Below are 26,568 nucleotides of genomic sequence, written 5' to 3'. Positions count from 1 at the left end.
TCTGAGATAAGATTTGCATATATTTTCCAGTCAATATGTGTTTATGACTTCTATAGCCTGTCTGAGTGAGGACTCCTCCTCTGTAAATTGTTAATATCATAATCAACCTTAAAAATATCTTAAAAGGTGACAGAATTTAGGATTAATTAATATTGCTAATTAAAAAAAATGAATTTTATTCATTCAGCCTTCAAAAGTCAGGTATAAGCCAAGCTAATATTGTCATTTTGGGAAGACTTATTTTAGGAATGAAACTTTCTTCCTGAGGAATTTTTTTTCATTATCCTTCCCAAAGAGTAGTTGTCTCTGGAGAGGAAAGAGCAAGATGGAAGTTTCCTTTACCAGCTCTCCTTTGGTTGTGTAAAGAAAAGGCTGGGTGTTTCTATTTTTATCCTCATCTCTGTTTCAAAGACAATTGACCATTGATACCAATCTGTGTTTCTGCTGCTTCTGTGAAAGAGAAACTATCCTATGCCACCAGCAAGCACTATTATCTGGTTTTAAATGTCAAGTACACTTCAGTATAGAAAGAAAGAAACAAGATAACATTAAAAACAGAATATATTGGAGCCAAAGATAGAGCCCAGTAATCTAAGTGTCTGTGTCATCAAGACGGCAGTTAGAAAAAAGAGTAGTCAACAGAAACCTAAAACGTTTTGCAACTTCTAATTTATGTACCCTTGTGATTTATAGTCACATATCATGCTTCTAAGTGTGATTGTAGATTTGTCTACTTTGTTGCTATCCTGATGAATAACAGAAAGGTAAATCAGGTGCTTTAAACTGAATCATTTAAATCAGTTCAGCTGTGACACTCTGTCTTTATGTCCCTCCTTTTAAGGTTGAGCTTCAGATTCTCTTACTAGCCTCGAGGACTTGCAACAGATATTTATCCTTTGACAGTTCTATGATATATAATTATGTATGAACCCCATTATGTGCTTTTCATTTACACAAATGGTCTGGCCTATTATTTATACAAAGACCAATGGTTCTATGTTTCAGAGAGAGAAAAGGTAGACATGCTTTGTTTTCCTTGTCCATTACTGGTTAAGTTTATTCTTTTGTACAAAGTAACTACTTTTTTTAAAAGATTTTATTCATCCATTTTTTAGAGAGGGAAGGGAGGGAGATAGAGAGGGAGAGAGAAACATCAATGTGCGGTTGCTGGGGGCCCTGGCCTGCAACCCAGGCATGTGCCCTGACTGGGAATCGAACCTGTGACACTTTGGTTTACAGCCCACGCTCAATCCACTGAGCTACGCCAGCCAGGGCTAGTAACTACAGTTTTAAAAATCAGTACCATTTGATGGTTCTACATCTTGAGATTGTGCCTTCCATATATATTGTTTATTATTATAACATTTAACATAGATATTTGAAATAGTAACACCTTTTTGAGGCAATTTAGTAATAAGCCATTCCAACATCTTCCTAGGAAATTGTTTACTATAATATTTCACAAAGCTAGGTTTTTAGGATATTAGTAGGTATTTTCAGTGCTCAATAAGTATTTATTGAAATAACGAATGAATATTCAAATAAGCTTAGGAAATAAAGTTACCAGGATTATTCAGTTTTTATTATGCTAATGCTATACCAGGAGCCCCCTAGAGATTAAACAATTTAAGCATACTTGATCATTGATATTTTGTTATAAATATAAAAAGCAATTACATTTTTTAGCTCCCAAAGCCACGCTTGTATTTTGTATCACATGGGAGCAATCTGTTAGAGGACTGGGTCAGCCAGTAGAGCACTTTTATTTACCACACACTACAGCTGCAGTTCAAACTGACAATCCACAGTCTGGACCTTGACATTTCCACACTGAAAGACTTCTATAGGTTTGATTAACTGAATTATAGTTCACAGTGTATTACTAATCATAATTGGCTATTAAATATCTTAAAAAGTGATATAACAGTATATAGCTGACTGGTAATTCAAGAAAATAATAGAATTACCAATTTATTAATCTTCAAGTGCTTTCTAATTTTTCTTAATCTTACTTCAGGCACAAAGCTATAACTCATCCAGTACTCCTGATTCCAGCAGCCTCTTACATTCTAGAACTAGGCTGTTGGAGAGCTCATTGGCTAGAACCTGACTTTGTGCTTTTTGTTTCATGAGAAATAACTTCAAAACAAGTGGGAAGCTATCCATTGTTTCCTATAGTACTAAATATGACGTTTTCCTCACTCAAACAAATTGTGCCTCCACTGCAACTTTATTTTCTAAAATATGTGTCCCCAAGAACAAGAAGCTCATGTCTCCGAGGAGCTAGATTTAAACCTAGGCACCATGAAAATTCCCTCTGTACTTTGCCCGTGTTCAACTATTAGATATATATAGTCATGCTGAATCATAGCTTCCTTTATTGTTATTATTATTTCTGCCATTATCATTGTTTGCATTGTAACTGATATTAGTTTCTTCTACTCCTGATTCACTGATCCATCATATTTTCACTACCTTGAATAGTTGTGGCTTGGTAGAAATCCAAAGATAAGTCTAAAAAGTGCTCCATGGAAAATTGATATGCAAACATATTGTTTAGGATTTTTAAGGTAAAATTCTTAATGTGAATGTTTAGCATATATGAAATTGTCATATATTAATTCATTCTTTCCATAAATACGTTTTAGTTCAACAAATACTTATTGAGAGGCTGCTGGGTGCTGGCCACTTGGAAGTACAAAGATCACCAAAAGAGGGTAGGGTCCCCACCTACTTCAGTGTTACTGGACTAAAGAGAACACTTAGTGTAGACTGAGGTAGTAGGAAAGATTGGCAAGGACTTCCTTGAAGAGTGAGTACATTAATCCAGGCTAAAAGGATAAGTATATATTAGCCATGCTGCATCAAAACTCACATACACATTGGGGAAAACTGTGACCAGTGATCACAATGTATCTCATCTGTGGTGCTATTGAACTGCATGATTTGTTTGTCTTGCTGAGGCCAACAAGGCAGATCTGATACAGTGGGCTGGAGGTAGAGTTCCCCAAAACTCGTATATTTAAAAGTAAGTCAGATGATTTTTGTATGTATGTGAGATTGTCAAGATATTTGGAAATCTTTGACTTTGTGTGTAATCTGTGAAAATCTTACTTTTTTTAGTTGAAACTGAATATAGACCATCGCCTTAAGAATGGAATCTGGGGAATTTGGTTGATAAGATTGATTTAGGTTTTATTAATCCTTCCAAAATTGATGAAGTTCTATGGCTCTAAAGAGTTATTCAGAGTCATGAACTCCAACTCTTTATTTTTGAAAAGTATTGGAATTTTTTACAATTTCCTTGCCACTATGTTTTATGCCAATAATTTTAGGTATTGCCTTTATGCCAAGTTACAGACCAAGAATTGATTTTCTGTTTGGAAACACTGCTTCCTAAATTATACACTTGTAGATAACAGTTATCATACTCAGGTTGCCAGATATTGAATATTTTTAAAAGGTGTAGGGCATGCAGCTATCATTTACAACTATTCAGTTTTCTGCAGGTTATATAATATTTAGGATACCATCAATGGTATACATTATATCAAAATTTTTATTATAATTCACCCTAGTGGCTTATATTTGGAAAACATTGCATTTTATAAAGGCCACTTAGAAGCAAATTCAAGACATTCTATAGCTTTTTTTTTTTTTTTAGGTCCTGATATGCAAATTATTGGAAGGAAACATACGATGGCATGTTTTTATGATTTTTTGTAAATCTAAAATTCACTATGTGTTCCTTAAGTGGTCATAAAAAGGGAATTTTACATACAAAATTTTAAAATAATATTAAGTTCTAAATATTTTATGTAATGATGAAATAGGGTGTACTTATGGTGGTAGTTTGGGCCTAAAAATTCTATCAACTTTTCTACATCATGTGGATCTAAAATAAGACATTGATATTTTTGTGAATTATTATCCTGATATGAAAGAGAAGAGGGAAGGCAACAACACTGGAAATAAAATTATTTTCAAAAATATAATTTTCATCTCTGAAAACGATGATTCTCATTTATTTTATTAAACCATAGATAAGAAACTCTTTTTATTGTTCAATTACTGTTCAATTACAGTTGTCCCATTTCCCCCCAATACCGTCCCCCACCCTACCCACCCACACCTCCCACATTCAATTCTCCCCACCCCAGTTGTCTTTGTCCGTGGGTCCTTTATACATGTTCTTTGAGTTGACCCTTTCCCTTCTTCCCCTTGTTTTCTCCTTATTATTAGAAAAAACATTCATTAAAAATAAAGAAAAATATTCATAAGATAGAAGTTGTATTCTAGCTTGAGTTCATGACTTTAGAAAATGATTATTTATAAAAGTGAAAGTACAATGAATAATGAATTTTCTTGTGTATTTTCAGTCAAAATACTTCAAATGAATTACATATATAGTGTTGAAAACAAATATGCTTAATAGCTAACCAGAAAGTATGCATTGTAAGTAACTGTAAAAATGCCTAGTATTGAGCAAAAAGGAAAAAGACCTCATGGATTGGACAACAATGTGGTGATTGCTGGGGGCAGGTGGTATAAGGGGACTAAAAGATAATTTTAAAACTACAATAAAAATAAAATATATTTATAGATTACCATCACCACCAATCAAGACATTAACTAGAACAAAATAACATAGTAAAGCTCCTTCCCTGGTTTTTATCTTTATAAATGCATTTGAAAGTAAATTTAGTAGCAATTTCCTTCATTGGAATTAAACTTTTAGCAATTTTGAAATGATCTTCTGTAATAATAATGATCACAATGAGATAATTATTCTTTATAGGTCAGATTGTGTTTGACTATAATTTGATTTCCTTGTATAGTTTAAAATTTCCCAAATAAAATAACTTCTGTAGGGTGCTAAATGAGAAGGTATGAAATTTTTCCTTCTCCCTACAAAGAGAACTGTGCAATAAGGAAAATGTTGAATATAGCAGTCTGCCTACACGTTAGGGGATTGATGTTTATGTGATGAATTACCTAGAAGACTGGAGGGAAGGATTTTAAGATTTAAAAAAAAAAAAAATAAATATATATATATATTTATATATATAAATATATATATATATTTATCAAATATATATATATATATTTGATTGATATCTATTAGACACAGGAAATCCAGCCAATCTGTGAGATTTTCTAAATTAAGAATTGCTACTAATATATCAGGAGACATAAATAATTTTATTTCTATCTATCTAAACTATTTTTGATGATTCTGTAACCTCAGCTTTCTGTCAGTTTTGGTGCTCTGGGAAAGAAAACCAGTCATACTAATTATTCAATCATAGCATAATTAAAACATGCCATACACTTCTGTGTGCATGTGCACAAACAGGTTTGGTGTTTATGTATGTGCGTGCACATGTGATTTTTTAAACAGTGATTTGAGTCATTCTTTGATGAACTTCGCTGGACTTTCACCTCCACATTCATTAATTCTAACTCTTTTTCTTAGGGAAGTGATCTTTAAACTGGATCTTAAATCAGATGTGAAAACAAAAGTAGAGATTAGGAGGAGAAATGTGTATAACATTAATTACATTAAGAAAAGTTATTGAATGTAGATATTATGTCATCCTGATCCTTTTAAGATTAAATGATTACTTTTAAGGTCTGTAAGAGCAGCTGTGCATTTGTGTAATATATACTTTTTCTAACTTTTCAGAGAAGGAAATTATAACTTTTCTAGGGATTGGGAGTCCTCACTATTTAATCTTATTCCCTAATTTTGTAATTAAGATTTCACTAATCCAGCTAGTGAAAATAGAATAGATACATATTAGTGTATTTTAAATTTTAACCCTGTTAAAAGAGGAGACAGAGACCCGAGTCAAGAGGCTCCCTGCCCCACCCCGGTTCTTGTCTCACTTTCAAGACATGAGTTCAAGCAAGAGACAAACACGGATAGTGGAAATGAGATAGCAAGTTTATTTATGAAACATATAATCACAAAGCTGCAAACAGGCATCCATAAATTTGTTGGTAAGTTTGTTAATAAATTTGTTTTATACACTTGAGCTGAGGCTACAAGTGGGCACCCAGCTAATCTAAGTGTGCTGACTAGTGGGGTTCAGGGGTTATATAGCTCAGCTGGCTTCCAGGTTCTACTCTTTTCCCCATGGAAATAGTGTATAGCTACAAAGGCTGTCTTTCTCACTTAGTAAAGTCTCTTTGTCTTAGTGAAATTGTTACAGAGGCCCCCTTTTCCAGCATAGAACCCCTCTTCCTCCCGTGCGAGTCACACTTGTGATGTTCAGAGCACCCTGCAATGTCAGTAAGGTTGTTACAGAGGCCCCATTCTCAGCACAGTCTCGAGGACTCTCCCTTCCTCCTGCGCTGTTTTGCTTGCAATGGTCAGGACACCCGGCAATTTTCTGAAAACCTTACCAAACTGAGTTCAGGACTGCGAGTTAACTGGTGAGACACGTCTTCATTTTATAACAGGGTATACTTCCCAGCAACAGCCAACTGACCTGGACTCTGTAAGGTCCTTCTCTTTATGGGAAGGATTCCCTCTATGGTTCCCCCACTACTCTTTCAGTGAACCCCTGACCCAAGGGTACGTAGGATGACATCCATGTCCAGCCAGAAGTAGTTACAAGAAGATGAGACCTTTGTCCATTGTCCTTTATACGAATATAAAGGGGTTGTATACCTGAAAGGGGGGATTTGTAACAGGGCACAGCCAGGGGTACCCCAAATAGGGATTTGTAATAAAGTCCAGAAGTCAGGGTGTCTAGGAAATATTAAAAAAATATAGGATGTCCTCACCCCAAAAGTCTGAGCTGCGGGATAGGACACATGGAACAGGGCCATCAAGAGCTGTTTTGAACAGCAACAGCTTTGCAGCTAACCTCTGGCATGGTCATTTAACATATCTATAACCTTTAATTGGTTTCATGGACACATTAAATAGCTGTGGCCATGCTTTGAGACAGGGAGATGGGAGTGACTTCCACACAGAACGTAATTGGGAAGCAGCTCCCCCTGGTTTCAGTGCCTGTGTGAGAGCTTGGAGTAAGAGGGGATCACACAACTTTGGACTAAGGGTGGACCCACCCAGCTTTGGTGAGAGAGGGAAAGCCATGCAGTTTTGGGGCTTCCTTTGCCATGCAGCTTAGGAAGCCAGAAAGCAAGATATAGCAGCAATGCAGAGCTCTTTCTTAGTGGTTCAGAAGAATGCAGGAGAGATGCTGTGGGAAGAAAAGGGGTGAAAGGACTCTTGCTGTTGGGCCATGAGAAGGTGCCACATGGGTTTGGGTTAAGAACTGGAGACCATGGCAGCAACACAGCTGATGGAGCCAGGAACTGAAGGATCCTGAGCACAGATGACTGGGAAGAACTGGGGGCTACCTGAGCACAGACCTTTATTTCTTTTCCTGAGATATGGTACCCTGGACTGGACAGTAGAGGAAGAAAAGACTGTGCATTTGTGGATATCCTAAGGGACTTTGGGAATTTAATGAAGACATTAAGCCATTACTCTAAGTCTGTACAACCTTTGAATAAATAATTCCTTTCCTTTTCACAAATCTCTGACATTGAAGGTGTCATTCCCTGGCGGTAGGCAAGGCAAACTTAAAACAGGGGGACCCCGGGAGAAAGGGGGGATCCATTTGGTACTAGTATTTGTTCCCTGCCACGGGTCCATTCTGTAACACTTTTGCTTCCAGCCTCCTGTATGAAGTTCTTTGTTAGATTGTAATGGCAAGTGCCCTGCCTGTATTTTCCCTCTGGCCACTTATTCCCAGTGGCTAACTAACAAAATGAATCAATACAGAGAAAAGAATGCTGGATTACAAGTCAGGAGATCAGAATGCTACATCTGGTGGCTGTGTGACAGTTAGAAAATCAATTTAGGTTTGGTCTTTCTCTTCTGCTAAGTAAGAATGTTAAACTAGGTGGACTACAGTGTTTTTTCTAGTGTTAAGTCTGATTATTCTACTGCTACTAGTATTACATAACTGTGCAAGCTTTAGTGGATACATTAATGAGCAAGAAAGAAAAGTACTATTCCTTTTTCTTTGGAACATGTCTCAAATATAGCCATTAAACAAACACTTAACACAGTTCATTATTATCTTACTTTTATTTCTAGGTTTAATGTCCTTATTGGAGTATGCTCTTTACCGGTTGTACTAATTAGAGTGCTTTCAGCTTGAGTCAAAAAAATATGTTATCTTCTCTGACAAGAAATCTGGAGGTAGTAAGTCTTCAGTGTTGGGTAATGCAGAGAAATGGCCTCATTAAGGAGGCAGGTGTACCCGATGTTTTTCTCTTCCGTTTTCCCACAGCTGAGTCTCTTCCTATTTGCAGAGTACATCAGTAGTTCCAAGCAGTACATCACATTAAAGCAACATCTAAAGGAAAGACAGCTGTCTCTTTTCCTATGTCTCTGTTTACCAGATATTTCCTTGAAGAACCCCCACCCAATTTCCTGTTAATTCTTGAAGCCATAGGAGAGCCAGCAGTTAAACAAATTAGGGAGTTTCTTGGTTTTTACTTTTTAATTTTTAAAAATATTTTATTTAGCCCTGGCTGGCGTAGCTCAGTGGATTGAGCATGGGCTGCGAACCAGGCATCGCAGGTTTGATTCCCAGTCAGGGCACATTCCTGGGTTGCAGGCCATGGCCCCCAGCAACCGCACATTAATGTTTTTCTCTCTCTTTCTCCCTCCCTTCCCTCTCTAAAAATAAATAAAATCTAAAAAAAAATCTACTCCTAATTCTTTAAAAAAATATTTTATTTATTTATTTTTGGAGAGGGGAAGGGAGAGAGAAAGAGAGTAAGAGAAACATTAATGTGTGGTTGCCTCTCTCGCACACCCTACTGGGGATCTGGCCCACAACCCAGGCAAGTGTCCCAGGCTGGGAATCGAAATGACAACCCTTTTGTTCACAGACTGACACTCTATCCACTGAGCCACACCAGCCAGGGCTTGTTTTTGATTTAAAGAAGCAGGAAGGAGATAGGAATAAATAGTGGGCAGGCAGCTAACAATGTCTGCCATATATATATAACAATGTCTTCCATGTATATATATATGGAAGAATATATATATACATTCATATCCAACCACCTATTTATTTATGTCCCCTTTTTCTTTTAAGGCTTTAAACATGTTGATAATAGTTGTTTTAAATCCCCACCTGCTAATTTTAATATATGGGTCATCTCACAGTGTCTATGAACTGCTTTTTGTTTCTTTGCATGTCTGTTCACTTGAATTTTTGTCAGACATCATGGATGTCATATTTTTCAGAGTCTGAATTTTATGGTTTCTTCCTTTAGAGGAAAAAAAAGAGTGTTTTAGCAGGCAGTTAATTTACAAATTGATCAGATTGATTTTTGAAGCTTTGTTAAAGTTTGGAATGCTCGTGTCTCCCAGCACTAGGTGACTTCTTGGTCTCTGGCAGATATTCTCTGTGTCTGCACAGGCATGAAAACTGCAGCTTCTGTTTGTACAGACCATAACCCAGTTGCACACCCTGAGACCACAGCAGTGCCAACTCATATAAGTATTGCTGTTTTGATTTTGTGCTTTTGGCACCTGGAAGTGTTTCTGTCTTTCTATCATTCACTGTAATGTGTTTAAAAATAAATGAGGTTATAAGCTGTCTAGCATTTCTCTGTGTTTGGAACAGGAGTTGAAGTGTAGGTCAGTTCAGTCCAATGTATTCCCAGAGGTCTGCTCAAATTAATTTTTTAACTGCATCTGTGATAAATGCTACCAAGAAAGGTTTAGCATAGAAAAGAGGAACCTGTGTATGTTTGAAGGGTAGAGATACAAAGGAAGATTTCTTGAAGAAGAGATTATTTTCAAGGGACATCTGAAGGTAGATAAGCAACACTTTCATGCAGATAGAACAACATATGTGGAGTTCCTATAAAAAGATGGAGCTCTGAACATTTCAGGACCTGAAAGAAGGCCAACAAAATTGAAACTCAAAAAACAAGGAGGCAGTTGTTATAAAATGAGATATGGTGAGGTAGAGAGGTGCTAGATTAGGAAGCACCTTGTTGGCTATGTTAAGATATTTGGATTTTATTTTGCCTTCCCCCATATCTTCCCTTTCCTCTATCCATTAGTTCAGGTAGTGTAAAATTCTCTGACATGTATATTCATATGTAAATATAACATGTTTACAAGTTCTTACAACTGTTAGGCTACTGTGCAGGGGTGGATGCTGGCTCTATCCTTTCTAAAAATACAGATAAGTACCCAATTATAAAACAATTTGAGGTACAAGGTTTTTTTCCTAAAATGACACTTTCAGGTAAACAATGTATTTTTATAGAAAATCTGAGAAAAATAGGTTGCTTATTTATCTACAATAGGCTTTTTGTAGTTCCTTTAACAGACCATTTTTATTATGTTATAGAATACCAGTTTATTCATACACGTTTATACCTTTGTGCCTGTCTTAGAATTAGTCAAGCTAAGATTTAATATACCTAACATAACCTGGCCTTTTTTGAAAATCTACTTAATGAAGCTTTTGAAGGCAGATGTATGCATATGCATATTTATTATGCTGGGCAAATACAGATTACTTTTACCTCCACTCTTTGGAAATCCAGTTCAGAAATCATAGCCACATTATAAAGTGTAAACCTTTGAGATCCCTTATGGCCACAGATATTTGCTGTAATGAAAGGTATCAGTGCACTAAGTACGGAGTAGCTCCTGCAATAGCCAAGAGCATCAGTCCTTCGCGACTTTTATGCTCTTGTATTTCAGCCATTGTATTGGGAAGTTTTCAAATGATTTGAAAAGCACATGTGGATGGGAAAAATTTTCTCAGTATTAAAAGTCATGGTGCTAGTTATACCAAAATAATGAAATATGAAAATACTCTTATTTTTCCCTCTGTTAAGAAAAAAGCCTTTAAATATATATTATATATGGTATATATGATATGTGTGATATATATGTTATATATATATATATATATATATATATATATATACACACACACACACTAAACTTGTCTATCACACTGAAAATAGAATTGCAGCAGAACTTTTGAACTAGCTTGGTTGAAAATGCCTTTCACACAAAGGATAGTGAGAAAAGTACGAGGCCAATTAGCCATAGTAATGTAAGTTATATGCTTTAAGAAATGCTTCAGACTCTTAAGTTTTTCAAATTGAAACTTTTCAAGAATATATTTAATGTAACATCTGTGAGTTTCGATTTTAATCTTACTGAAAACCTTTGTTGTTTTGGTACTTATGGATGGAGAAAGACCCTTTAGTCTCAATTTGACTTTATCTAAATGTTACAGAATTTTAAAGACTTGGCCAGCATCATAAGCAAGGAGGCAGGTGTAAATGCCACTGAACAATTCTATGGAAGATTCAGGGCATTTGAAACAGAGGGTGAACAGTGTGTAAATGAGCTCAGTGGTGACTACATTGTCTTTGTTTTTATTTGCAGTAGTTATGATGATTAATGAGCCACTGTTTCAGTCCTCAGTATCTTACTTTTTGTTTTTTTGCCAAGTTAAGGGATTGTTTTGATGTAAAGAACATTTGTTCAATATCCTGAAACTATAACAATTCCGAGTTGGCAGCCAAAGAGAGCAAACACTTGATTGTATTGCGTGGTGAATCCTGCTAGTGTGGGGACAGAAGAGGACCTGAGTCTAGCTCCGCCCTCTGGGTGTATTGTGGGCTGTCTCTGCTAGGGGAAACTGTGGCTCCACATTAGTGATTTTTCTCCTTTTCTTGTCACCTACAGAGATGGACTTTTTTCTTTAGGTAAATTTATCCAGAGACTCTCTGGTAATTTTGGCCCAGTAAAAGTCTATTGTTAAAACCATCAGTATTCTCAATATTTAACCATTGTAAACCATAGGTGTTAACTAATAAGAAACACAGAGACCATACACACAGAACAGGATGGCTGTGCTGGCCAGTGTCGCTAAATTAACAGCCCTGTTTAATAGCCTGTTTCACTGCCTCAGCCAAATTAAGAATGGTTTGGATTCCTATGATCTTGTAGCTAGCTATTTTTCATGGAGAAATAAAATGTTTTGAGATAAAAAATCCATGTGAAAGAATATTAGTTGTTATTTTTTGGTATCAACTACTAAGAAGTTAATAATTGTGGTGAGACGCTTAAGGTCAGTGACCCAATCCCATTAATCTTTGAGGCTTCAGTGACTGTCACAGTGCTGGACACCGCAGCACAGCATAAACATTTTCCACCATTGTGGAAACAGGCCATCATTCTGTCTTTTTGGAACTAAGAATAGATCCAGAATTTTCAAATGAAAAACAAGTGGCTAATGTATTGCTGTATGTAGCCCATTCTTAAATATGTGAAAATGGCAGATATTTAGATTTGTAGATGTTAAATTATAATTCTCAGAATCTCAGAAGTTTCTGAAACTAGCCTTGAACTTAACATTAGTATAGTTTCTAAGAGCTTTGTCAGTCTTCATTAGATGTTTAGATTCACCAGTAAACAAATAGTTTCAAAAGAAAAAGCAAGCTAACTAAAAGGAATTATAAAATATTAGCTCAATTTGCTTTTTGGAGTGGTGGGGAATTTTGAACACTGGGAGACAGCCCTGTGATATATAACAGCTCACCTTACAGAAAAATTTCTGTGTACAGACAAGAGTTATAGATATATTACAAAGGCTTATGTTACAAAGACTAATCAGAAACCTGAGGGTGACAAGGCAAAATGTTTTTTAGCTCACTAATGACATTGATAGACAACAGGGGAAATACTGCTGTGAATATGCTACATTGTAATTTTTGTTTATTATTTTTCCTTATCAGGAACCTTTCACTGAAATTAACAAGAGACATCGATCAGGAAGCCAGGTGCTCCCACGTTAGCCGCATGCCCAGCAGTCCATCAGCAGATTGGCCCCTGCAAGGTGTGGAAGAGAATGGAGGCATAGATTCTCTGCCTTTCAGACTGATGCTACAGGACTGCACAGCTGTCAAGACATTATTATTAAAGATGAAGAGAGTTCTGCAAGAGGTAATGGTTTATTCTGAGATTAATGTCTTTCAGTGCTAGTCAACAGTGAAGTCTGTAGGCCTGCTTAGTCCTGGATTCTGTTACTGTTACAGGAGAAACTCCCAGAAACTCAGTTCTTTTCACCATGCAGTGAAGAATTATAGATCAGTGAGTCTGTTAGCGTACAAGCAGGGTTTACTAGTGATCTGTTCTCATGGGAGAGAAGGGGCCTAGTTAAGGTACCTGGGGATGGCATAGGTTCAGGGCAAAGCAGGGATAAGGGTGGCCAAAGGCCAGGGTGTCAAGTGTAGGGTGGTGAGAGCCAAAGTAACAAGTGTGTACCTGGACAGAGGCCAGGCGGCCTGGGGCCATGAAGCCAGAGAGCCAAGAGCACCATGTCCCAGGGTCCTTTGTTCTGAGGACTTATATAGTTGGTGGGAGGAGGGGTGAGGGGGTTACATATTGATTGACAGGTAAAGGGGATGCCAGCTTTCTGTGGGGGCAGGAGGTTGCATGGATACCCAGAGGTGTCAATGGGCTTCTTCCTTTGGGCACTATGGTCCCCTTCCAGCCTTTCAGGCCTTGGGATGAAAGCACGGTTTCAAAGGCTTTCTTTCCCTGATAGTGGAGATGATAGTGTAGATCTCAAGGACTGCCCTCCTCCCTTGTCAGCAGGTGTTTCCTGGGATGGTGGAACACCTGGCAATATCACCAGACCAGGCTCCGGACTGCCGCGTCAGTGGGCGAGACAGGCCTTCCTCCTCCCCACTGCCCTGCTCTGTTATCTGTCCTTCCTAACATGACTGACTGACTGCATGACACTGGACAGGGAGCAGGTATCCTTTTGGAGTTCAGCTTGTCTCATATAGTAAATGAAGGATTTGGAGTTCTGCTTTACAGGTACTCTTCAGCTCTAAAATTTGAATATTCCATGAAGGAATTGAGAAAGAATAATTGATACCAAGACTGGGAAAAGTCAGGTAAAAAGAAATAGGCATTGGCTGCTATGTGTATATGCTATTGTAAAGCTAAATAGAGATATTAAATGAACTTCACTTTAAAGATATGGAGGCTTATTTATACAATACGATAAAGGTTTGGTTATTTAGTTCCACTAGAAACAAACCCAGTGAAATGGAATCTGGATGTCTGACTGGTGCCTCCCTATCGAACACAGTCGCCCCGCAGCCTGTGTACGTCAGATGGTGTGCTGGGCTGGCGAGTGCCAAACGGACCCTTCCACCTTTACGTCCAGAAGCCAGCTGTTCTTTACATTCAAGTGTGTTACAGTTGTAATTTTATAACCACCCCAGTGATTTTCTGTCAGGGATTCTTATAAAAAGTGTATACATTAGAATTCAAGACAACAGTCTCAAATTTCTGACTTCCAGGTTAGTGAATTTTTAGTATATGCCATTGTCATTCATTCGATTTCTTTTTGTTGATAGGGGATACTTAACAATAGTGTGGAAAGAGTAATCAATGATATTATGGTTAACCTTACAATGATAAGCAATGATAATTGCTTTGCTAACACTTTGCTAATAAAAGTGCTAGCTCCTACCACTAGAGGCCACAATGGAATCAGGAAGAGAGAAGTATATTTAAGAGACTGTTGAGGACACTCAGTCACGTGTTATCATCCCTTTACAGCACAAGCTGTCAGTGACCTCTCCATCTCATACCAGTTACAATTACTGGGCGGTCTTTTTGTCTAGAATATATGCAGTGATGGGTAGCAGTGGTGTGCTTATTCTTGATCACTGAATTTCAGGAATGGTTAAGAGCTGGCATATAAGCACAAACATAGAAAATTACATACACTCATAATGAAACAAATTATAATTTTAAAAGTATAATCAGAATTCAAACCTCATTTTTTATTTATTTTATTATATTTAACTATTAACTATATGAGCTTATTTGTATCTATTAGGTGCATATATGGAAATTCTATTAGTAGCTACTGTGCACATTTCCCAATTGTAGATTCAGTTAGGCCAATTGGCACCTTTAAATTGGCCACATGGGAGTATTATGCCACAGAAATTGGCAAACACTATAAATTGGGGCATTTAATTTGGGGTGAGCCTTTTGTTAAATATTTACTAACACACCACTATCCGATGACTATATAGTCTCTACACTGACAACATAAGCATCTTCATGCACTTGTGGAATCTCCCTGACCTTTGGCTTAACATGCAGTCTGAATCTCTTTGAACAGGGCAAACTTAATAACAGCTGTTATATCAATAACAGCTGATCATCAATAAATCAACAAATAACAACTACCGGCAAAGATGTAGAGAAAGTGGAACTGATTTGCACTGTTGGTGGGAATGCATACTGGTGCAGCCACTATGGAAAACAGTATGGAGATAGCTCAAAAATTAAAAATGGATTTGGCTTTTGACCCAGCGATCCCCTTCTTGGAAATATATCCGAAGAAATCCAAAACACTAATTTGCAAGAACATAAACACCCTTATGTTCAATTGCAGCATTATTTATAATCTCCAAGATATGAAAGCAGCCCAAGTATCCATCAGTAGATGAGTGGATAAAACAACTATGGCACATTTACACAGTGGAATTCTACTTAGCTGTAAAGAAAGAAAGTTTTATTCTTTGTGACAGAATGGATGGACCTGGAGAACATAATGCTCAATGAAATAAGCCAGTCAGAGAAAGACGAATACCATGTGATTTCACTCATACATGGAATCTAATGAACAAACTGAACTAATGAGCAACAGAGAGACAAACTTGTACATAAAGAGCAGGATGACAGCTAAGAGGGGAGGCCTGGGGTGGAGGGGCTGTGCAAAAAAGGAAGAAGGACTCATGGACATGGACAACAGTGTGATTGTGGCAGGGAAGGAGGTATAAGGGGACTAAAGGGTAATGGAAAAAATACAGTAAAATAAGATAGTCTTAAAGTTGGTAACATTAAACTATTCGGCTTTCTATATCTTTCTTTGGTCTAGATTTTAATTTTAAAAATTAATACAAGTAAAGGGAAGTAGAAGACCTGACAGGAAGAGCCAGGAGGCTTTCTTAGGGCACTCAGTTTTTTAATGTAAGGCTATTTAGTTATATTCACTATCAAGTCAATATTCAGAATATATTGAAATTGTTTTTATACTTATGTGTTTTATACTTACCTGTTTTTCTCCATGAAAAAGTATTTGAAGAAACTGAAGAGAATTGATTTTTAAAGATGATGTACAATGAGCAATAATTATACCTGTTTATTAAGCCCATTCAGAGAACAGGGAGTCTTAAATTTTTTATTGTCAACAAGAAAAGCAGTATTATGGTTAATGTAGACAAGTGTTCTAATAATAAGAGGTTCATACTGGATGCCTTTAAATAAAGTGGTTCATTGAAATATTGTTTAAACTAGGAATTTTCAATGGTACAGTGATATAATGGTAAAATGGTATTTTCATTTTATTGCTATATTTGAGTTGAATACCAACAATTAACTTTAGATTAGGAATATCATTTTAATATAGAACAGTAATGTTTATCCCTATTTTATGAACTTATTTTTATGATGCATAGTAGCCTGACTTTAATATACCGATTATTTTTTAACTGCAGAAGAACCCAGTGTCATGCTAGAAAATGCTCTTACTTGAAATTTTTCGTAATGGTGTTCAGTTGACATCTAAGATTTTAATTGTAAAATGGATCAAGTGTGAATAATCTGAATGAAATCTTACCCTCTAACATTGCCCCCTTTCTTTGAAGATCAGTTGCTGTTATTAAAATGCACATGTATGTTCCCAACAACCCCAGACATCACAAGCATCAACTCCTTACATTAAAAAAAAATAGACTTAGGTCCCTTAGAAATCATACTGTCACTTTATTCTTTAATATTACTGATAGAAGAATTGACTGTAGCAAAGGTGATTTTTTTCTCTTGTTAATGTTTTAAAACATTATTCTGTTATCTATATAAAAGGGGATGTTTAATATCTTCAGGGATCGTTTTGTTATAATATTTCCTTTTATTTTTTCTGTTGTTTTACAGGGGTGTCAAACTCATTTTCACTGGGGGTTGCATCAGCCTCATGGCTGCCTTTAAAGGGCCAGATGTAATTTTAGGACTGTATAAATGGAACTACTCCTTAACTAGGGGCAAAGAGCTCGGCACTGCCATAGGGTAGAAACAAAGTGGAGGGCCGATCTGGCCCCTCAGGCCTTGTGTTTACCACCTGTGATTTAAAGTCTGAGAATAATTCTTCCTGGTTTTTAGTTCCTCCCTCTATATTCTCCTTTCTACCCTCCTAGTCACACTTTCTTTTGTGTAAAATTAGCACATATTTACAGCTGAATAGTTTTCTCTTCAATTATGCTTGTATTCATTGACATCCAAAAGTCTCTTTTAATTTTATATTGTCTCTTTCCTTTTAAGGCCAATGACAAAGTCTTTCTGTAAATATAATTCACTTAAATTCTTATAAGTTTCCCTGTGAACCTTATTAGGAATTCACTGTATCAGACAAAAGCCCCACGCCATACTCAAACATCTCTTTAAGATAAGCCCTTCTTTAACATGAAATAGCTGATAGACAATACTTTACGATTTTCCAATTTTAATTGTCAGTTGGTAGGATTTGTGAGACATACCCTAAAATCTCGCCTTTTGACGACTAAACTAGGCTCTCTGCAGCACTGAATAAGATTCAGTGCTTTATTATGCAGACCAAGTTAGAGTGCTGTTGTGAATTCTTACAAATTGTTGTTAGAGCTTAGTTTCTCCACCACCCCCCCCTCATTTTTAGAATAATGTAAGTTAAAACAAATAACATACCACTGTCTTCATACACAGCAATGACCCCATTGTGTATTCCCTGGGAAACGTGTGGTCTTAGATTTACTGAGAATAGGTGGGTTTCTGGATAAGAATATTCTGTCTACACAAGGTCTGGCTCTTGGTGAGGAGATAAAACTACTCTGTAAAGTAGACACAAAGGTGGGGGGTTAGTATAATCCCATGACTCTTTTGCTGTGTAAGCAATCTTAACTTTCAACAGTTCTCTGGGAGAAAGTTAGAGACAAATTCTTCGCTAACCCCAGCCTCATCTCACTCACAGGGTCCCGCTGCAGGAAGTGTGCCATAGTGGTGAAAATCACAGGTGCTTGGGAACATCGAGATTTACATATGACTCACTTCTGCCACTGACTAGCTAGCACAAGTTGATTAAGGTTTTTGAGTCTCTATTTCATCATAGGCAACATTACTAACCATCTCATAGGGTTATTTGGACAATTAACCAATAAAATGTGTGTTACGAGTTACCACAGTGGAAGTGTGGTGTAGGTACTCATGAGCATGAGTGGCTGCAGTGATATTGTTTGTGTGATTATTACTGTGTTTTGATAGGTGGACAACATTTGAAATTTCATAAACACTTGGAAATATACCAGTAAATTTTCTTTAATAGGACAGTCTTATATTTATTGAATAATTCAGTATTAATAATTATTAATAAGAACTATACTGAGTGAAACTGAAAATACAATTATTGTTGCTATTTATGCTTTTCTGAACCTTCAGTTGTGGCAGCACATTTGGCCTGACAATTTTTGGCAAAAAGAGTTACTACACATTAATTAAATTTCCTGTTTACAGTCAATATAGAAGTAGGATTTTTCCAAGTGAGAAATCATGGGGACCATGGTGGTAGCAGTTGAGAGAGAGAAAAGGAAAAATGTGTGACATGTTTTGGAAGTAATGTCAACAGTACTTGCTAGTGAATTGGAAACTGGGTGACAGAAAAAGAAAAAAATGATTGCTGAGAGGTACTGTTTGTGTAATGGGCAGATGTCATTGTCAGGTTTTGAGCCTGGGAAAGACTAGGCAAGGAGCAAGGCTGGAAGGAAACAAGTGTTCTGTTTGGGCCAGGTTAAGGTTGGGATGCTTATTTAAAACACTTATTTGAATCATATGTGTCAAGTAGAAATTTGAATTAATGTGTCTGCAAACCCAGAGAGATCAGGGTTGAGTGTTCATCATTAAATAGATTTGATTTAAAGCTATGGGAGAGACAGCTTATATCTAAAACCAGGGTGAGATACTCCAGTGTTCAGCGAGCAGGTATTCAAGAACAAGATTGTCCAATCAGACAGGAAGAACACTGAGAGTGAAGGGTCAAGAAGCTATGAGAAAACACTGCTTCAAGAAAGCCACCTTAAGGAATGACGGTGAGAGGTAAACGATAAGGAAAGATAAGCAGGCATACTCTGATCAATTACAAACTATGTTACCTAGGCTGTATGAATTTCAATACCTAACATAACCTACTCAGTGTTAATTGGTAAACTAAAGCCTAAAGTAGAAACAATAACCATTTCCAGCTGATGCTCAGTCATCATATTAATTCATTTGTTTACAAGGCATTGATGTATGTGCATTTTAAGTGTATGAAAATGAATAATGCATGTCTTGAAAAAATTTTTAAAATATCATTTCCAATAAAATATGTTTTAGTTTTGTAAAGAGATGGTAGATTTTATTAGGTTAATTAACAATGATAACCAAAAATTCATTTTATGTAAGAGCAATAAATTAATACATATAATAATATAGTACCCTCCACAGTGAGGTATTATTTTTCTTTTAAAAAATACGATTTTTGTTACTTAAGGTTACATTGCAAAGGCATTCTAACATAGTGATCATGATATAGTAGTCTATACTAGAACAAACTGCTCAAATTTGAATTTTCGCTTTCACTAGGCACGTGTGATTTGGGGCAAGGTGCTTGTTCTCTCCAGGAAAATCTGGTCTCTTCCAGAAGTGGAATAACTAGATAAGTACATGTTCAAAAGTACTAGATATTAGCAAAGCTTTTCCAAATTGTATACTAAATTACTCTCCCAGCAGGGTATCGTATATTCATTTAATACAATGCCTCATGTTTATACATCACATTTTCCACAATGAATATTTTGTTTTCCTCTGTATCTCTCTGACAATGAAAGTTGGAGAAATATTTGGCTACTTCTTTGCTGTCAGTATATGTTCTGATGTTTATCTGGTGTGGAAATAAAAGTGGAGTGGGACCACTGTGAGAAAGTATGTACCTATCAGTCAGAGAATTCCTTCCTAGTTAAGTATACTTATGTTAGCTGCTAGTCATGTGCATTATTTTAATGCTTATAAAAATAAAAAATAAAAAATCTGCAACCCACAGTATTAACAGCAAGTGCCACTCTTACTGTACCTGAATGCTGTGGTTATTTGTGTTATAATCATATTCAGTGATTAGTCAAATAACCACTAAGTGGTTTTGCTATGGATGTCTAACTTTCAATGTTCTTCATGAATCCAGCATTAATGTTTCTGTTTAATACAGTTCACGTACTGTTATGTAATTATATGAGCTAAATTTGGCATTGAGAATTTCAGGCTGCAACATAGCAGATATACAGCAGATGGCACCCTACAGGGTCTCCAGGGGGTACTTAGAGAGTTAGCACTTCTGTCAGGGGAGGGAGGGAGAGAGCAGAAGCCACTGAGCAAATGGTACATGGAAAGCCTGCAGTTGCCTTCCTAGGAGATGCATTTTGACTGGAATATGTTTTGTTTCTGTTTAAAAGTCAAAATCAAAGTAATATTTAACTACAGTGAAAATGCCGGGTTTAATTACTGGGTTCATAAAAGATGGTGGTACAGATTTAGAAAATGTAACGCAATTGCTCAAGAGTGATACATGTTTACAGATGAGGACAAGGATTTTAGTACCTAGTGACTCATTACAGTAGATGGAGGGCAGTTGTTTCTTAACGGTTTCACTTGGACCTGGATGAAAATGAAAACTTGACAAAGCTATTGACTTTATTTTAGCATAAATTTACTAGTAGAAACACAGATGTTTACTATTTCAAATATACTTTTAAATAGATTGTTTTGTTATTGTTTTTTAAAGTGAAAGTAGACTATACATAGACGACTCATTATTAATAAAAAACAAAATGACTCAATTTGCATTTATAACACATGAGAAAATGAATAGACTATAGTTGATCCTTGAAAAATGCTGGGGTTAGGGGTTCTGACCCCATGCAGTCTAAAATTCACGCATAACTTTTGACTCCCCAGAAACTTAACTTTAGTCTTCCCTTAGGGGGAAATTCCCATGGGGATTTATTCTGGGATTCTATGGTTACCAAAATCTGTGCATGCTCAAGTCCCTTATATAAACTGGCAAAGAAAAGCATACAGTGTGTCTTCTGTACTCTCAGGCTCCCAGCCATGGATGAAAAATACTGTTTTCGACCTGCAGTTGATTGAATCTACAGATGTGAAACCTGGAAATATAGAGGGTTGACTATATGTGTATTTACTGAGAAAAATCTACACATTAGTCTATGTATAACCACTCAACCAAATTTTAATAAGAAAACAGCTTTAGGATGTAAACATATAAGCATAGCTGGACTCCCATAAAACTTTATGTAGAAAACAGGCAGCAGGCCAGATGTGTTTTTTGTTTTATGCCTCTTATATTACTTGAGAGAGGTGATTAAAGTATCATGGGAAGACACTGTGCATTTAAGAGTGTTGGTTTTGAAAGCTAGAATATACAATCTAAATCCCACCTCTTTACTTACTAGCTGAATGACCCTGGCCAAGTTAAGCTCAGAGATAATACCAACAGATTACTTAGATTTGTTGAGAACATTAAGTGTGTAGCTATGCTTGCAATGCATGAAACAATGTTAGACATACAACAATAGGGAATATGTATTAGTTATTATTATTAACACAAAGTCTGAGGACCTCTAGTGAAATAAATATCATGGATTTGCCATTAAGCAAAAACTTAAATTCAAATCTTAGATACATAACAATTTAGGAATATTGTTTTATTCACATTTATTCAATTTCTTTGATGAATATTAGGTTTTCTCACATATAATAAGAGGATAACAATTCTTATACATTTTATCATGAAGATTACATTTCAATTGTGTTTGGCAAGGGAAAGTTCTAAATAAATGTTAGCTCCTTCCTCTCTCTTAGTGTTTGCTGAAATAAAAGTCTGTTTTAAAATGATTTTCTTGCAAGGAATTTCATGTTATTGAAGTGATTTTCTTAGCTTCTGTTTGCAGCCAACATGCAAACACTATTAGTATTTCTATATCTTCCCCCAAACAGTTTAGCTTTCCCTCAAGGTGGCACTTTTATATGTAATTATTATCCACTATTACCTTAATTATACTATGGTATTTATTTCTTATTTAGGGCTTTCTAAATATAGCTCACAGTCTGCACATGGCTTTTTTTTTCCTTTAACTCCTGAATATCTGCCATGGACACATGGTTATAGACAAGCTGTGGTCTAATTCAGTATGTACAAAAAGTTCTGTTCAAACATACCTCTGTTGTGTTTGAAACCTAAGGCTGTTTGAAACCTGTGGCTGATTTTTTAATATCTTAGAGTTTCTTCATTTATTACACATTATTGAAAAAAAAAAAGATTTAATGACTTCAGAAATGTCCTTGACTGGGGACAGGTCAAATTTAACTACTACTGGAGAGATGATTGCAGCTTGTCAATGTTCTTGAATTGTTTCTTCTGGACATTTCTCTTTATTTAATTGATATCTAAGACTATTCATATTCCTGGAAAATTACTTAGTATCTACCAAAGTTATATATATATTTTTTCCTTCAAGAAACCCTCAGAAAAGAAAACATTTTTTTTTTTTACTAATAAATAGTTGACCAAAAAAGGCACTTACCACAGGCCAAGAAACTGTTGGAATTGATTTTGGGAGCAAAAATCCCACAGATAACATCTACCTCTCTATCCATACAGCACGTATAGGAATTTATTGTTGAAAGATAGTTACACAATACAGAAATTAAAATGTTTATTTGAGAATATTGGTATATTAGAGAATGGAAGAGACACCAGGATGCCAGGTGTACATGTATGTGTTCCCATGCATGTGTGTGCATGTGCACAGGTTCCAGTGTGGGCTGGGGGTTGTTGAGTGTATGTATTTACATGTGTTGGGTTGGAAAGCAGCTTGGAAAGGCTCTTTAAAATAGGTCCAAAAAGTACACACCCTATATGCATACTAGTCATCTGTTTGCTTCCTCCTTGTGAGATTAGATCTGGCCCTGTTAAAGATCCACACAACCTTTCCAAAAATAATGGAATGCTCCTAGAATGTACACCAGGGCAAATCTCTTTACTCACAATCTACTTCTGAGTTGTGGTCTTACCTGCTTTTCTTCACTAGATTCACTTAACTGACTATTCCTGTAGGCTTTTGGTTCTGACTTTCCCCTTTGTTTCCTGTGTACTGACCAGAAATGGATTGTCTTTCAATGACCCAAGTCTCTCTGTCTTTTTGACTAACCCTAGGGCATTTCATATCTTTTTACTACCTTAAGGGAATTCTTGGTTTGTTTGGCCAAATAGAGCAGGAGTGATCTGGACTCCACCTTAAATCTCACAGTGTGTCTGCTCACTCAGGACTTAAAATTTCCCAATATTCTCCACCTCCTCCCCTACCCCACCACACACATCTTTTTTATTTAAATCACAGTCCCATGTAAATGGTTTTTTTTCCTCTGACATTTTTCCATCAATGCATCAGACATCCATCATCTTTCAGCTCATCCCACCTCTCCCTGCAACTGAACTCCTGTTCATGGGAAAATAAGCAAGCATTGAGCTTAATTAAGAGCACTTATCTTATTATAATGAGAATTATTTTCCTTAACACTACCATTCCTGTAACAGGTCCTGGTAGTTTTAACAGCTATTTCCCTGATTATAACCTTCTTTGAGGCTTTACTAATGGTGTACAAAGTGAGTCAAGTGGACTACCTGCCACACGCACCATGGACCTTTATTACTGAGTGAGAGAGGGACGGGAGTGGCAACTCCACTGCTGTCTGTCTTTAAGGAATAAGAGCCCTATTGGTTCTGTACTGTTTTCTTCCTCTGCTATAGGCATGTGATCATGTTGATTGCTTTTTTTTTAATCCTCACCTGAGAATATGCTCACTGATTCTAGAGAGAAAGGAAGGGAGGGAGAGAGAGGGAAAGAAGCATCCATGTGAGAGAGAAACAGTGATTGGTTGCCTCTCATATGTGCCCCAGCCAGCATCCAAAGCCCCAAACTAGGCGTGTGTCCTGACTGGGAATCAAACCTATAACCTTTAAGTTTAGAGAACAATGCTTCAGCTAACTGAGCCACACCAGCCAGGGCCCATGTGGTTCATTTTTAGCAGGGTCTTGTGAACACCAAGGACTATTGATCAATTTAGCCATTGCTATTATTTCATACTATTTAGAAATGTTCTTTATACTCTTCCCTAAAAATTAAAATAAAACATTGGAATACAAACTAACATAGCTTTTGCCCTCCAAAAGTATGCTGTATATTTTTAAGCTAAGTAATATGAATGAAATGGAATGAAGATTCAGTAATGATAAATCATTGTAAAAAATGAGATCCATTTTTGACAATTTTAAAAATAGTATTAGTATTCCAAATTGTATATAAAATATTTTGTTAAAAGTAAAAATGGCTCCGGCTGTCATGGCTCAGTGGATTGAGTGCTGGCCTGTTAATCAAAGAGTCTGTGGTTCAAGTCCCAGTCAGGGCACATGCCTGGGTTGCAGGCCATGTCCCCAGTAGGGGGTGTACAAGAGGCAACCGCACATTGATGTCTCTCTCCCTTTTTTTCTCCCTCCTTTACTCTCTCTAAAAATAAATAAATAAAATCTTAAAATAAAATAAAAGTAAAATTGATTGTAGGATGGGGCATAGGTAAATAACAAGGAAAACCCAGATATAGTTTATTTTACACTTGATTAGGACAAGTTTAAATGTACTTACATCCTTATCTTAAGACTTTAGGAAGCAAAGTAAAGGAAGTTTAAGATAGTAAGAAATGTGGGTGAAAAAAGAAACTTGCCAACCAATAAGTAATAAATGTTATCTGGCTTGTGAAAAGTATAATTTGGGGGGAAAATGATGCCTGTATTCAGAATCTAAATGCAGAGAGATGGGCATAATAAAACACTTTTAAAATAAGATATTTTATATGATATTTTAATTGTGCTTTCATTTCTTAAGATAATTTTTGTTTTATTGACTAACTGCTTGAGCTTTGTGTTTCTTTTTTAGATTCTGTATTAAGTTTATATGTGGCATTTTATTTCATAGGCCCCTTACTATAACTTATATAATTCAGTATATACAGGGCTCATAATCTGTTTAGTTTTTCCACAGATATTCGTTTAATAACAGTCTCTGAGGCTACAAAAATAATGAATGGAGAGGAAGGAAGGAAGAATAGAAAGAAGGAGGAAAGACAGGACTTGCTGTCAGAAAAGGCATATACATGTTTTTCATATTCAGAAAATAAAGTCAAGCTTAAAGCCTAAAGTCTCTATGGGTGTAGGGAGTAGTACACCGATAGTCTTACAATGGTGATCAATAGATAGATCCCTCAAATTTTATGTGTGGAAGTCCTAACACCTAATGACTGTATTTGGAAATAAGACTTTTTTAGGAATGACTAAGGTTATAAGGATGGGTCCCTTATCTAATATGCTGGTGTCCTTATACCAAAAGAGAAAGTTACCAGGGTTACACCTACACAGAGGAAATTTGGAAACAGACAGACCAGAGAGAAGACCATGTGAAGACAAAGAAAAAAGATGGTCATATGTAAGCCAAGGAGAGAGACCTCAGGAGAAACCAAATTTCCCAACACCCTAATATTGGACTGCTGGTCTCCAGAACTATGAAAAAAATACATGTCTGTTATTTAAACCACCCAGTCTGTGCTATTTCATTATGACAGCTTTAGAAAGCTTATATATCAGCCAACATCCCAAAGAGAAGGAACCAAGCGAAAAGCAGATTCAATACAGGGAACCTAATGGCTTTGTCTGTTGTACTAGTACATGAAGGACCATTGAGGAAGTGCCATAGCCTTACAATGTTGATCAAAAAGCAGATACTGGCTGTGTATTGTTACACATTCATCTGCACGTGTGACAAAAAAGCTTGACACCTTTGTACTGGTGGGAAGAATGGGACAGTTCTCCCTGAATGGTTTTACTGTCAAATGGCCAAAAAGTTAAGTTAATTCTATGCTAATATCTTGTACAGAAGTATGTTGTGAAAGTAGCAGAGTCCTGTCCAGAAATGAATCTAGTTTCCATAGGTGGGATTTACTTGGAGTACAGATTGTGGGGGGAGTGAATGAAGGTCAGATTAGAGTGACTCAGGTTTGAGGTAATAAGAGCATGCAGTGGGTCAGTGTCAATACATATCTGGGAAGAAGGGGGGTCTGAAAGTTATATCAAAATTGAAATGAAGATCTTAATGGCTGATTTTGGAGAAGGATTGAGGAGAAAACATGTCAAAGATTGTTTTTGTATTATAAACTTGGGAAGAATAGCACTGCCCAACATTAAGGGAAAGATTCAAAATTCTATTTCTGGAGACAAAAATCTGATTTAATTTATGTTGGATTTGAGGTAGTGGTGGCTTATCCAAGTGGCT

General features: G+C 36.4%; 1 protein-coding gene across 3 annotated transcripts in view; it reads left to right on the top strand.

The window, feature by feature from the left end:
• CCSER1 (coiled-coil serine rich protein 1) overlaps positions 1-26,568 on the top strand; it is a 1,267,039-nt gene that overhangs the window by 414,799 nt on the left and 825,672 nt on the right. For all 3 annotated transcript variants that reach the window (XM_028507411.2, XM_036026429.1, XM_036026432.1), the window contains exon 6: positions 12,817-13,024. In XM_028507411.2, the coding sequence (XP_028363212.1) occupies positions 12,817-13,024 (208 nt within the window). The remainder of the gene's footprint in view (positions 1-12,816; positions 13,025-26,568) is intronic.

This window comes from Phyllostomus discolor, chromosome 1 (genome assembly GCF_004126475.2).
Source record: "Phyllostomus discolor isolate MPI-MPIP mPhyDis1 chromosome 1, mPhyDis1.pri.v3, whole genome shotgun sequence".
Taxonomy (NCBI): Eukaryota; Metazoa; Chordata; class Mammalia; order Chiroptera; family Phyllostomidae; genus Phyllostomus; species Phyllostomus discolor.
Note: the sequence above shows the minus strand (reverse complement) of the source record. Positions and strands in the feature narration are given on the sequence as shown.